General features: G+C 48.8%; 2 protein-coding genes across 2 annotated transcripts in view; both read right to left on the minus strand.

Moving 5' to 3' along the window:
• The window catches only part of TENM4 (teneurin transmembrane protein 4), a 1513397-nt gene that overhangs the window by 1419246 nt on the left and 79422 nt on the right, over positions 1-14729 (minus strand). The gene's annotated exons all lie outside the window — the stretch shown is intronic.
• LOC143840548 (taste receptor type 2 member 4-like) lies at positions 4316-8453 on the minus strand. Its single transcript, XM_077344160.1, has 2 exons — positions 7571-8453; positions 4316-4398 (listed from the first exon to the last, which is right to left on the minus strand). Exons 1-2 carry the CDS (start codon positions 8451-8453, stop codon positions 4316-4318), a joined length of 966 nt encoding a protein of 321 aa, XP_077200275.1.

A 14729-nucleotide genomic window follows, 5' to 3' on the forward strand; every position in this document is an offset into this window, starting at 1 on the left:
AATTAAAAGATGACTGATTATGTTTTAACTGATTGTTTTAGCCATATTGTCACTCGCCCTGAGGTATATAGGAAGGCCAGGGCAGAGACTGCACTTACCTTGTTTATACCATTGTCAATCCTGTTGAATTCAGATCACTTTGAATTGGATCTTCCTCTTCCCCTCCCTCCCCATTTAAATAGAAAAGTGTTCTGCACGTAGTTAGGGTAGTTCAGAAGGGGGAGGGGGAGCCAAGCTTTCTTTCTTTTCTTGAAGGGGGAGAGGGAGAGGTGCCAAGCAGGAAACCTCTTTCTTTTCTTTGAGTGGGGGGGGAGAGGATTGAAGAAGGCAGAGGGAGAAAAAAAATCCAATACCGAAAGAAGTTGAGAGAAATTAGGGGCTTCTCCTTTAAGGCAAGCTTTTCACATGAGCAGCTTTGGCCAATCAGGGGTTCTCTACCAAAGAGCATAGCCCAGATTCAAAACAGCCTGCGTTCTCAATTTGATTGTTAAAATATTGAGCATTAAAAGCATGTTAAGATATCGCACAATAAAGGTAGGAGGATCACTCCGGATCAATCCTTCTTGTTGCAGAAGGAAAATTTAAATCGCCCAAAATCAAAACGGAAATTGCATTCTGTGTAGACGGCAGGGACTGAATCGACCTGGGATTGGAATAAAAGCTCTGTGCAGTTTACACCCAGGTTACAAAAATAAAGTTCCATTTATTTTTGATTTATTCTAAGCTGCCCTAGAGCTAAGGGAAAAAGCAGGAGATAAACGTCTAATTAATTGATAAATTAAAAAGTACTAGAACATTCATTTAATTGGTTAATCATTAATTGAGTGATTCGTTAAAGATTGATTAATTAGTGATCAATTAACTAATTAAGCACAGTTGGCATAAAGAGAACCATCGCTCCCCCTTTCCAAATCACATTCATAGCATATGTTCCACTGCACCTCTTCTGTCCCCTTTAACACCCTACACTTTGTAAGGATCTCTTCCTTTCTGGATGTCTTTAAGGGACACGTGCTCAGCGTCTGCTGTATTCACCCATCACTGGCCTTTATGGAGTTTGAATTCAGCTTTATACATACTGAATGTATGTATGAACAACAGGCTGTTGAGTCACTCCTGGTGAACGCATCTAGGGGGTGGTCAAGGCAAGAGATAAAGAGGTGGTTTGCCATTGCTTTCCTCTGAACAGCAACCCCAGATTTTCTTGGTGGTTTCACATGTTGTCTACCTGGATCTGACGAGGACTGAGCTTGAGGCATGAAACTGGGGGCACTGTGGAAGGCCAGGTAGCTGTGAGTTCCTGCATTGTGTAGGGAAGTGGTTATCAACCTTCCTCAGGCCGCAACTCCCTTTGGGTTGCCGAGGCCGCCGCCACCGTGGTGGACCCCAGATTGAGAACCGCTGGTGTAGAGGGTTGGACTAGATGACCTTGGAGGGCCCCTTTCAACTCTATAATTCTATGTGGTCCAAGGCAGGATCCAAGCAGACATGTAACTGACCAATCAGTTTAAATCAATCAGTGCTAATCTGGCTAATCATCTAGAACCAATCAGTGCTAAAGTGGCCAATGGCATGTGGCCACATCTGAGTCTATTGTGTCAACTGTGTATTATAAGTGGGATTGTTCTGGATGGGTTTTTTGTGCAGTCTTGGTACAGCTTGTTTCATGTTCTGGCACCAATAAAACACTGCAGTGTCTGAGTCACTGACCCACAAGATCCACCATGGATCTAACATCCCATCCAGTACTAACCAAGGCTGAGCTTGCTTAACTTCCGATATCTAATGAGGTGAGGCTAGGTTGAGCCAACAAGGTCAGGGCAAAAGACATGCAGTCGATTTGCCATTGCCTGCCTCGGCAGTGTGACCCGGGACTTCCTTGGAGGTCTCCCATCCAAGTACCAACCATGGCCAACTAAGTCCAAAATACCCAAACTCCTAAAACACTTTGTTTTTCCACATGCCTCAAAGGGTCCTCCTTTCAAAGCTGCAGGATCAGCAGTTTGGTGGGCCTTTAAGTGGATCTTGGTCCCTTTAAATGCCCTGGAGCTGAACAAACTCAGCTTTCCTGAATATTTGGGAATATCAGGAATTATCGATATTTTTCAGGTCCGATGTACCCAAACCCCCAGAATACCTCTCTCTTTTTGCACACACCTACTAGGGGCCTTCTCTCAAAGCCGGTAATATATGCGTTCATTGTTGGAACATGCAAGATCTGCTTTGCATAAATACAGAAAGATTAGAACACCCTGCAGTGGGAGTAAAGGGAACAGCCAGCTAGAAGAAGAAGAAGAAGAGTTGGTTCTTATATGCCGCTTTTCCCTACCCAAAGGAGGCTCAAAGCAGCTTACAGTCGCCTTCCCATTCCTCTCCCCACAACAGACACCCTGTGGGGTAGGTGAGGCTGAGAGAGCCCTGATATCACTGCCCGGTCAGAACAGTTTTATCAGTGCCATGATGAGCCCAAGGTCACCCAGCTGGTTGCATGTGGGTGAGCGCAGACTCAAACCCGGCATGCCAGATTAGAAGTCTGCACTCCTAACCACTGCACCAAACTGGCTAGCAGAGCAAGGTTAGGGACCTCCCCCAGGTTCCAATTGTTCCCTTCCTGCCTCCTGATTGGCTTCAGAGAACAGTTGCCTCCCATCCTCTCTCCCAGCTAGACTAGACAGACAAGCTTCTATCTTGCTCTGCTCTTTCTTATATGTTCCATTCTGTAATAAACTGTTTGTGCTCAGCTTTACTGCATATTTAGACTCTGCCAGCACTCATGTGCCTTACATTAGTGGGGTCAAGGAGTGGCATCGCGTCACAGCTGACTTACATCCACCCTCTGGTGGGGTTTACAAGGCAATGGACCTTCAGAAGTGGGTTGCCGTTGCCTGCCTCTATGTTTGGAATTGCTTGGTGGTCTCTCCTCCAGATGGTGGCCAGGGCCAACCTTGCTTAGCTACTGAGGACCAAAGATATTGGCTAGAAGAAGAGTTGGTTCTTAAATGCTGCTTTTCTCTACCCGAAGGAGGCTCAAAGGGGCTTACAGTCGCCTTCCCTTTCCTCTCCCCACAACAGACACCCTGTGGGGTGGGTGAGGCTGAGAGAGCCCTGATATCACTGCCCGGTCAGAACAGTTTTATCAGTGCCGGGGCGAGCCCAAGGTCACCCAGCTGGCTGCATGTGGGGGAGCACAGAATCGAACCCAGCTTGCTGGATTAGAAGTCCGCACTCCTAACCATTACACCAAGCTGGCAAGCCTAGGGCATCTATCTATATCAGCCTCTCTCAAGTTTTTTTACCGTTGAGAAACCCTTGAAACATTCTACAGGTTTCTTGAAACCTCAGAAGTGTTGTGATCCTGCAAAATATGGTTGGGAAGGCCAGTTGTGGACACACCCACCCAGGGCCCCTCCCCTTCCCACCTCCTCCAGGCCCATCATTGGCTGGGGGGGGGGTCAACATGACCACGTATGGTCACATCACCCAAATAAATCTTTAACAAATTAAAAATTAAAATTAAAAGGCGAAAGCTTTATGCGATCTGAAGAGAAACCAGAGTAATTAATTAACCCCCCACCCATTTGTGAAACCCTGGTTGAGAAAATCCGATCTATTCCTTGTGTGAGTTACACACACACACACACACACCCCTCCACAAGTGTACTCAGAAGACGGTTTTCAATTGAGATACAGGGAACAGAAGCCATGCAAAACCTCTGCAAGAAACAAGCAAAGGGAATTCACCTAACTAGAGCCGAGATTGGTACTCACCAGATAGAAAGCTGCCTGGCCAGGTGGCCTGACCAGAAAGCAATGAATAAGAGTTTCAGTGAGAGTTCACAGTGATGAGAGGGTCGTCAAAAGTAAGGAGCTGAAATTAAAGAAGTCCTGTTTCGTCCCTCCAAAACAGCTGTTTGGGGCATCTGGTCTGCTAAACTGCAAATGCTGAGAAACTCATTCAATATTCTCAGCCGGATCAGCATTTCTCAGAGAAGGCATCCTAGATTCACGAGGAAGCCAAGCACTACAAGATTGGGAAATGTGCACACCAAACCAGATGGGTGGAAAAGTACAGTAGAGGAGGACTCTGGTGCGCTGTCATGGAAGGCACCTGAGGGCCACCGTCTGCCACCAGGACGCATGTGTCATCAGAGTTTAAATATGAAAGAATGCGGAGCACCAGCTGCTTAAAGCGGTGGTCTGCAATCGCCGGGCCGCGAAGGCCCTGGCACCGGGCCATGGCTCCCTGTCTCTGCAGGGCCACGGCGGCCACGCATGCGTGTTTGTGCCATGTGCCGCCGGGCGGTCGCCCTCCCTACTACAGCCGGTCCGCAGCCTGGAAAAGGTTGCGGACCACTGGATTAAAGAATCCATAGCTGTTTTGATAATTGAGCGATAACTCTGTAAAGAGAGAGGAGAGAGAGAGAGTCCTAGCAGTCTAACTGACTGTTTCGTCACCTGAAGGCAAACAAGGAGCAAGTGTGCTCAAAAGAGCGTGAAGTCTCCAGATGAGATGAACTAATCCAGGCACAAGAGGAGATTATTTGAAAAAAATTAGGAAGTTCCTGATCTAAATACGCTAACTACACATCTACTCCGAAGCCCCCTGTGAAATGTGAAATTTGCTGCCAGTGGATATAGCAATAGGTATAAGCAAATTTAAAAGGGGATTAGATAGATTCCTGAGGACAAGTTGGTCAACAGCTGCTAACCGTGAAGACTGAAGGAACAACCATATTTAGAGCCTCTGAATCCCAGATCCAGGAGGCAACATCAGGGAAAGGCCTGGATCTCTGTGCCCTGCTGTTGACCTTCCAGAGGAACTGGCTGGCCCCTGGGGGAGACGGGAGGCTGGACTGGAGGGACCCTCCCTGGCCTGACCCAGCAGAGCTTTTCTGAGGGTCTTCTCAGGGGAAGGCCTTGGCCTCTCTGCCCTGTGGCTGGCCCTGCAGAGGAACTGGCTGGCCCCTGGGTGAGACGGGAGGCTGGACTAGATGGACCCTCCCTGGTCTGACCCAGCAGGGCTCTTCTGAGGGTCTTATCAGGGGAAGGCCTTGGCCTCTCTGCCCTGTGGCTGGCCCTGCAGAGGAACTGGCTGGCCCCTGGGTGAGACGGGAGGCTGGACTGGAGGGACCCTCCCTGGTCTGACCCAGCAGGGCTCTTCTGAGGGTCTTCTCAGGGGAAGGCCTCGGCCTCTCTGCCCTGTGGCTGGCCCTGCAGAGGAACTTGCTGGCCCCTGGGTGAGACGGGGGGCTGGACTGGAGGGACCCTCCCTGGTCTGACCCAGCAGGGCTCTTCTGAGGGTCTTCTCAGGGGAAGGCCTCGGCCTCTCTGCCCTGTGGCTGGCCCTGCAGAGGAACTGGCTGGCCCCTGTGTGAGACTGGAGGCTGGACTGGAGGGACCCTCCCTGGTCTCATCCATCAGGGCTCTTCTGAGGGTCTTCTCAGGGGAAGGCCTCGGCCTCTCTGCCCTGTGGCTGGCCCTGCAGAGGAACTGGCTGGCCCCTGTGTGAGACAGGAGGCTGGACTGGAGGGACCCTCCCTGGTCTCATCCATCAGGGCTCTTCTGAGGGTCTTCTCAGGGGAAGGTCTCGGCCTCCCTGCCCTGTGGCTGGCCCTGCAGAGGAACTGGCTGGCCCCTGTGTGAGACAGGAGGCTGGACTGGAGGGACCCTCCCTGGTCTGACCCAGCAGGGCTCTTCTGAGGGTCTTATTAGGGGAAGGCCTCGGCCTCTCTGCCCTGTGGCTGGCCCTGCAGAGGACCTGGCTGGCCCCTGGGTGAGACGGGAGGCTGGACTGGAGGGACCCTCCCTGGCCTGACCCAGCAGGGCTCTTCTGAGGGTCTTCTCAGGGGAAGGCCTGTGCCTTCCTGCCCTGTGGCTGGCCCTGCAGAGGAACTGGCTGGCCCCTGGGTGAGACGGGAGGCTGGGCTAGATGGACCACTAGTCTGATCCAGCAGGGTTCTTTTTGTGTTCTTATGAAAGCCTCGGCCTCTGTGCCCTGTTGCTGGCCCTCTGGAGGAACCAGCTGTTCTTTGCGTGATGGTCCCTGCTTGATGACCAGTGATGGTTCTGAATAAGACACCAGAAATCAAATACTGCAGGTTGAACGGTTTCTTTATTGGAAATTTGTATGTAGCCTCTCTGGACCTCAGCAAGGCACCTCACAAGGCACCTCCGTCAGATGGCTCTCCAGCCTCTGCTTAAAAATCTCCACAGATGGAGAACCCACCACCTCCCGAGGAAGCCTGTTCCACTGAGGAACCGCTCTAACTGTCAGGAACGTCTTCCGGAGGTTTAGACGGAATTTCTTTTGCATTAATTTCATCCAATTGGTTCTGGTCTGAATGGTTCTATTATGTCTCCCAAAGAACGTTACATTCTAGCCAACTAAATCTGCTTAGGATACCCAGCCCCAAGGAAATAAAATTGGCCTCCACCAAGGCCTTTTGGGCCTGGCCCTAGCCTGGTGGAACACCCTCAGGGCCGTTCCTCAGGGCCTGCAAAACAGAGCTCTTCCACCAGGCCTATGCTTGAGGCCTAAATAACTGCACAGTTTGTTTTAAAAAAGAGTAAAATAAATATATAATAAATGTGGCTTATAAATTTAGATACATGTTCTGAAAACCTATTCTGGCAGACCTCCTCATGGCCCCTGGGTTTTGGCCACTGCAAGACACAGAATGGGCCATTGGCCTGATCCAACATGGCTGCTTCCAGGTTCTTAAAACAAACTGAGCCTTGTAGTTCTTTTTGTCCGTGTTGACCCTTCCTGTAAATTTTAAAATTTCTGAGGTAAATTCTTTTTCCTCATAAAAAATGAATTTCTGCACCGTCAGATCAGCATCACACATTATATGTATGTTCTACGCATAATCTGTATATATAAATACTGTATCAATGGCCTACCAAAACCACACAGCATACATACACAGTGAAAACGAAGGCTTCGAAGCCAGGTAAAAAGGAAGATTACGCCCAAACCATAACTGAATACACATGAAGTTGATTTACAACAAATCAGTCTCGGATCAATCAAGGCTAGTATTGTCCAGTCTGACTGGCCACTTCAGGGTCTCAGGCAGAAGTTCACATCACCAATAACCTGGGCCTTACTGGAGATACCGGGGATTGAACCTGGGACCTTCTGAACCACAGCCTCTTTGTGATGCTTAGAAGAAATTAAATAGGAAATGGACATTCATCCTTAGCTTCATGAATCTCTAAACCAGGGGTAGTCAAACTTTGGCCCTCCAGATGTCCATGGACTACAATTCCCATGAGCCCCTGCCAGCGAACGCTGGCAGGGGGTAATGGGAATTGTAGTCCATGGAAATCTGGAGGGCCGCAGTTTGACTACCCTTGCTCTAAACTCAACCAGTTTGGTCTAGAATGGAATTTTTGAGCCACGTTTGGAGATTTCTGCTCAGGAGAACCTTCGATGCCCTCAAAAGCAGGGACAACAAGAGTAATGCTGTTCCTCAAGCGGATTAGTATATTCTCTAATAGGTGCAATTTCCTACTACAGTCTTAGTACAGGAAGATGCTCTGCTCCTCAGGGCCCAGCCTAAGGTACCCTGCAGACCCCTGATTAACGGTTGCTTCAGCTTCGGATTCATGGCGATCAGCATCAACGAGTGTCCCGAGTTGTACAAAGCGAGCGCCATATTTGATGTGATGACAATCCAAGGGCTTGAGAAGGCAGCCAGCGAGACCACAGCTACAAAGCTTGCAGTGAAGAGGACGGCAAAGGAGAGCAGGGTCTTAATGGCTTTGATGTGAATGTCCATCCTGTGGTCCTTGAGGCCCCCCATTGTCTGTTGCATCTTCTGAGCGTGGTGATTGAGGGAGCAAATCAGCAGGACCGAAGAAGCCACGACGATAACAAAAGACGGGAAACTACCCGCGATGTATATCATACCGGAAAGTAGCCTATGGGGAGGTTTTGTGTTGCTGTTATTGCCCTGAATGACCCTCGTTTTGTTACAACAGGGGATACATCCTTCTAAGCAGACGATAGGAAGAGAAACGGCGAAGGACACCAAGCCGGAACCCAGGAGCAACATTGGGACCATCCTGGAGAGACACAGTTTCATTTTCATGAAGAAGGCCTTGGGGAAGTTGACCAGTTTCACGCAGTAGAAGAGCGCGAGGCACGTCGCTGTCCAGAGGATCATGGCGTTGGAGAACGCCCAGGAGAAAATGAGGAGGTCAGGTAAGCTGTCGGGATCGTTGACGTCACGGAAGTACAAGTAGTGGACGGACAGCAGGAGCCCAAGAAATACAAGTCGGGAGAGACTCAGTGCTGTCAGGATCATCTCCAAGGGGGACATGGTTTTGCTTTGGATCCAAGTGAGGGCATTCGTGAGGGCAATGAAGCCGTTCCCCATCACCCCAACAAAAATCATGGTGGCCAAGGCAACGAGACAAGCAAGGTTCAGGGAATCAAATTCCGGCATGTTCCCTGGTCTTGCGAGTGAACAGAAGCCGATGGGGAACTTCTAGGGGTTTGCCCGGCAGGTGAAATGTCGCTCATATGACAACCAATCCCTCTTTTATCCAGGAGAGCAAGAAATTTTATATTATTTAACTAGAAAAGCAAATATTATAGGGCCAGGTATGCAACCTGCTTGTGATATTTGCATACTCTTTTCCTTAGCTGTGTGTACCAACTCTCAGGTGTATTTGCACTCTGAAGAGCAGAATTTTTTCTCCCCTACTACAATCCTGATTACCAAGCAGATAATACATGCAGCTCCATGAAATAGGCTCTGCTTGGCACGCACAATGCCCCAAACTAGCATCTTCAGTTAGAAACGATCTTGATGGACCAAGGGCCTGATTCAGTATAAGGCAGCGTTGTGTGTTTTACAGGAAGGACCATGGCTCAGGGACAGCAAATCTGCTTGGCATGCAGAAGGTCCCAAGTTCAATCCCCAGCTTCTCCAGTCAAAAGGACCAGAAAATAGGGGATGTGAAAGACCTCTTCCAGAGACCCTGGAAAGCTGTTACCAGTCTGAGAGGACAATAACAGCTATGATGGTCCAAGGGTCTAATTTGATAGAAGGCAGCTGCAGGTTTGTTGGAATTTGCAAGGTCTGTAGTGTGGATGAATCAAGAAGATATGAAGAATATCCTAAAGGGAATATTGAGGGTGTTGTACATTTAGATCAGGAAATTTCGTGCATTTTTCAAATAATCTCCTCCAGTATCCTGATAGGCTCATGTCTGGATCTCCCAGCGCTGGATGCCCTCTTGGGTCTCCAGTCTAAGAACACAGACATTGTTCTACCCAGCACATTGTTCCACACAGCACAGAGGAGGGGACCCTTGGCCAAAACCTGCAGGGAAGGGTGCAGGAAGTTGGACTAGATGACCTATGAGACCACTTCCAACTCTATTATTCTCTGATTCTCTGATTCCCCCCAAAACCAGGCCCATGCCATGGGAGCTGCATCACCGAGCCAACCAGGAGAGGACATGGCTAGGGGCCAACCTCCTGGTGTGTTCCTTACCAGGGGCACCCTTGATGGGATGAACTCTATCTTCTGGGGTGTTTGCTGCTACTCCCAATTTGGTATAATCCACAAATTTAAGTCCCTACACCTCCTCTGCGAGCTTAAATGGACTCTGGGGAATGGTAGAGGACAGGAAGGCCTGGAGGATCATGATGGATCGGATGGGTTGGACATGACTTCACAACTAACAACAACACACCACCTCATCCAGATCATCCAATCTAACTCAGAGCCTACAACATTGTCTCCATCTTGTGCTCAATACCAGAAACCAAAACCTGTAAGGAAAATATCTGCAACGGTGACGAGCTGTGGTTGTCCAAGGACCCATATGAAGGTCTATCCCATTTCACTTTAAATCCTTGTCACTGGGTTTTACCTGGGATCTCCTACATGCAAATCCGCAGTCTCCCGATGGGCTACAGTCCTTCAGTCTTCATGACCCTTCCCCATTTGCAAGACGTAGGTCAAGGAACTGAAATACTTTGGCCACCTCATGAGAAGGAAGGACTCCCTGGAGAAGAGCCGAATGCTGGGAGCGATGGAGGGCAAAAGAAGAAGGGGACGACAGAGAATGAGGTGGCTGGATGGAGTCACTGAAGCAGTCCTAGAGGAGATCAGCCCTGCCTGCTCCTTAGAAGGCCAGATCCTGAAGATGAAACTCAAATACTTTGGCCACCTCATGAGAAGGAAGGACTCCCTGGAGAAGAGCCGAATGCTGGGAGCGATGGAGGGCAAAAGAAGAAGGGGACGACAGAGAATGAGGTGGCTGGATGGAGTCACTGAAGCAGTCCTAGAGGAGATCAGCCCTGCCTGCTCCTTAGAAGGCCAGATCCTGAAGATGAAACTCAAATACTTTGGCCACCTCATGAGAAGGAAGGACTCCCTGGAGAAGAGCCGAATGCTGGGAGCGATGGAGGGCAAAAGAAGAAGGGGACGACAGAGAATGAGGTGTCTGGATGGAGTCACTGAAGCAGTCCTAGAGGAGATCAGCCCTGCCTGCTCCTTAGAAGGCCAGATCCTGAAGATGAAACTCAAATACTTTGGCCACCTCATGAGAAGGAAGGACTCCCTGGAGAAGAGCCTAATGCTGGGAGCGATCGAGGGCAAAAGAAGAAGGGGATGACAGAGAATGAGGTGGCTGGATGGAGTCACTGAAGCAGTAGGTGCAAACTTAAATGGACTCTGGGGAATGGTGGAGGACAGGAAGGCCTGGAGGATCATTGTCCATGGGGTCGCGATGGGTCGGACACGACTTCACACCTAACAGAAACAGGTCAAGGAACAGAAGGGGTCCAAGAGCTCAAAACCATCTGTAGCTGATTTTTGCCTTTGTTTGCTTCTCTTAAAACGAGTTACCCCGGCGCTCCTGCTAAATCATCCCAGCCTCGCTGGTTACGTTTCTGGCTTGCCGAGTGATGAGTTTTTCTCAATTTTTTTTTTAAAGAAAGCTTCAATGACAGCTTTTTGTTCCAACAGGAGTCTCTCCCCAGTTCTCTCCACAAAACACGAGAAAGCAATTTCGGAGAACCAGGGACAAAGCTATGCAAAACTCCAGCTGGCAATTTGTACACAACCTCGCAGATGAGATTTATGTAAATACCGTGTGCGCGGCGACTCCGAAGACGCCCCGATGAATTCCTTCTCCTATTTGCATCCCCAAGGCCGACAACCGAATGCAATCTCTTGGCATCTCCCCTCCCTCCCAGGTTCGCCCCCTTCCAAGCAGTGATTTCTAAAAAAAAACAAAAAAAAAAAACACCCTCTTGACTTTTTTCTCCCCATGGTTATTTCACATTTAGGATGATGATAAAAAAGCCAGGGAGGGGCTGTGATTTAGTGGTAGAGACTTTGCCATGTTAGCAGAAGGTACTAAATTCAATCCCCAAAATCTCCTGTTCAAAGGATCAGACACCAGCATTTGCATACTCTTTGCCTTAGCTGTGTGTACCAACTTTCAGGTGTATTTGAACTCTGGAGAGGGGATTTTTCCCCCTACTACGATCCCGATGACCAAGCAAATGATGCCCGTAGCTCCGTGGAAGAGCTTCTGCTGTGCATGCAGAAAGCCCCTGGCATCTACAGTCAAAACGGCCAGGCCATAGATCAGCCAGCTTGGTGTAGTGGTGCGGAGTGCGGACTTCTAATCTGGCAAGGCGGGTTTGATTCCCCACTCCTCCACATGCAGCCAGCTGGGTGACCTTGGGCTCCCCACTGAGCAGGAATATCAGGACTCTCTCATCCTCACCCACCTCACAGGGTGCCTGCTGTGGGGAGAGGAAAGTGAAAGTGAATGTAAGCTGTTTTGAGACTCCTTCGGAGAAAAGCAGCATATAAGAACCAACACTTCTTCTTTCTCAACTTTTTTCACTGTTGAAAAACCCCTGAAACATTCTTCAAGCTTCAAGATATCCCAGAAGTGGCACAATTGTGCAGAATGTGGTTGGGAAGCAGAGCTGTTTACCTGTTCACCTGGGCCCCTCCCCTCCCCATCTCCAACAGGACGTCTGTTGTGGGGAGAGGAAAGGGAAGACGAATGGAAGCTGCTTTGAGACTCCTTTGGGTAGAGAAAAGTGGCATATAAGACCCAACTTATCTTCTTCTTCTTCTTCCTCTTTCTTCTTCTTCTTCCTCTTTCTTTCTTTCTTTCTTTCTTTCTTTCTTTCTTTCTTTCTTTCTTTCTTTCTTTCTTTCTTTCTTTCTTTCTTTCTTTCTTTCTTCTTCTTCTTCTTCTTCTTCTTCTTCTTCTTCTTCTTCTTCTTCTTCTTTAGAACATCATTGGCTATTTGGGGAGGGGGGGGAACAGGTCAACATGACCATATGGTTATATCTCCCGATAAATAACAATTTTTAGTGTATACATAGAATGAATGGACTCCCACCCATTTGGGAAACCCTTCCAGAGCCACCAAGAAACCCCAGGGTTGCACGGAACCCTGGTTGAGAAAGTCTGCAGTAGGTGATGCGGAAGACCTCTGCCTGAGAACCTGCTGGAGAGCAGCTGCTGGTCTGCGTAGGCGATTCTGGCCTTGATGGCCAAGGGTCAGGTTCTGTATAAGGTAGCTTCTTATTCTGGTATATATGATCCAATGTTTCCCACAGAAGTCGGGGAATTTATAGATGCCAGGCTCCAGGTAGGAGCTAGAATCCCCCAAAATTACAGCTCTTCTCCAAGTAAGAGAGAAAAAGTAGCACTGGGTTTTGGTACTCTGTTTTGTACTACTCAAAAGAGTCTCAGCAAGAGGACAATCACAGTGTGTAGGCCCCATAACTGCACAGCACCACAGGGCCCCTAGAACTGCAGTGCCTGTAGCATGTGGTACACATCCTACCAGGATAAACTGCTTCTGGAAGACTTCCTTCCTCCTTCCTATTTTGGAGCGCCGCTTTTATTTATTTTATTCATTCATTCATTCATTCATTTATATTTATATACTGCCACTATATACACTATAGGCGGTTTACAAGATCAGTAAAATAAAATAAAATCCCCTAAAATACCCCATTAATACAATAAACATAATAGAATAATAACAAGATGGCGGACAATAAAATAGCTCATTCCCCCATTCAGCATGGGTTTCTACCTGGGAGCGAGGAACCTAGTTGGCCTCAATTTAGAGATGGCCTCAACCATATGCTTGGCGGAAGAGCTCCATCTTGCAGGCCCTGCGGAAAGCTGACAACTTCCTCGGGAGGTGGTGGGTTCTCCATCTTTGGAAATTTTTAAACAGAGGCTGGGTAGCCATCTGACAGAGAGGCTGATTCTGTGAAGGCTCAAGGTGGTGGCAGTTTACAGTGGATGAGCGAGAGGGTTGTGAGTGTCCTGCATAATACATGGGGTTGGACTAGATGACCCAGGAGGCCCCTTCCAATTCTATGATTCTATATTTCTGACTCAGACAGGGCCCTTAGCTCTTCCAGGAGCTCATTCCACAGGTTGGGGCTTCTTTTACAAATGAGCAAGAAAGAAGACGAGCCCAGCCAAGGTTCAATAACACAATCAGCTAGAAGAACAAACCTCTCAGGTCTCGGAAGGAAACCGTTTGGGTCACGCCGATATTTTCCTTTGCTGTAATTAAGGGATCCCATAAATAAAGGCCCATTTTAGAAACCGCTTTAATTATTCACACCGCCCGGGGTTGTTATAGTGACGGAGGTCTCCCCTGTTGCTCTGCGGTGCAGCTGCCCTGAACGGGAGCGACTGTACACTGTGCCCGCCAGCACAATCCTAATTGCATCAGTCAGGGCAATAGACCTCGGTAACCTCCTGAGCTCAGGGGAACCGGTGACATTTTATGCTTCCCGACAGCCGGTGCTGAATCATGACAAGGAAAGCAACTTCGGGGCTTTCGGAAGGAAAAGGCCAGACCTGGCTGGATCGAAAGCACTTGGAGGAACAATCGGGTCATACCTAATGAGTCCGTTTATACGGGGACATGCTCTTTAGAAAACGTCGACCCCCCTAAAAGCGAGCAGAAAAACACGACTCGAAATTCCGCCCCGTTCAGTGCTGGACGACTGCTTTGACCAGAGGGTGAAGATCCACAGGTAGTACATCTCCCACACTGGATTCTGAACTTTAAGGACATCTGTTGGGATTCTCCCCTCTGTACACATGTAGCCTACAGTCTGCAGGCTCGGAAGTGGGAAGGCACGCACTGATTTTTCCGCACTGCCTCCCCATGTCCTTCAAAAGCTAGCTGCAGGTTCGGACGGGGAGGAAGTAGCTGGGGAAGGCTGCATCTGCATTCTCCAGTCCTCCAGGGACAAAAAATTAGTCTTGCTTGTTACAACGCCCGCAGCGTTGTAATGTGATAACCTTGTGTTTTAAAAAGTAAAAAACACCTTGAGGGGGAAGGTGGGAGGCAAGAGAATGTGAAATGAAGGGCTGCTATTTGGGCAAAGAGGTGCAGGCCATATGGAAAAGGGGAGCACTAGGGTACCTTTCCCATGGGAGGGGGAGGGAGGGAGGGGGGGAGAACAGCCATGAAGAAAGGGGCGTTCCCAAACACTCAAAATGGCAGGCTCTGTGAAAAATCTAATGCACGCATTTCTGCAGTGAAGAGCCCTAAAATAAACCATTTTAGACCACATTAAAAAAAATAAAAAACAGATTTCTCAGGATTCCTTTGCTACAGGACAAGTGAGGGTGCAATTTAGTCTGTACCTGAAAATTTCAGTGCGGAAACAGACGAAAAACTGAACCATTTAACA

Source organism: Paroedura picta, chromosome 6 (assembly GCF_049243985.1).
Source record: "Paroedura picta isolate Pp20150507F chromosome 6, Ppicta_v3.0, whole genome shotgun sequence".
NCBI lineage: Eukaryota > Metazoa > Chordata > Lepidosauria > Squamata > Gekkonidae > Paroedura > Paroedura picta.

Bases quoted from the DNA above. Each gene is read 5' to 3' on its own strand.
- LOC143840548 (XM_077344160.1), bottom strand. From the start codon at position 8,453: ATGCCGGAATTTGATTCCCTGAACCTTGCTTGTCTCGTTGCCTTGGCC. The intron at 4,399-7,570 runs GTACCTTAGGCT...CTCTCTTTACAG, and splicing joins GTTAATCAGGGGTCTGCAGG to AGTTATCGCTCAATTATCAA.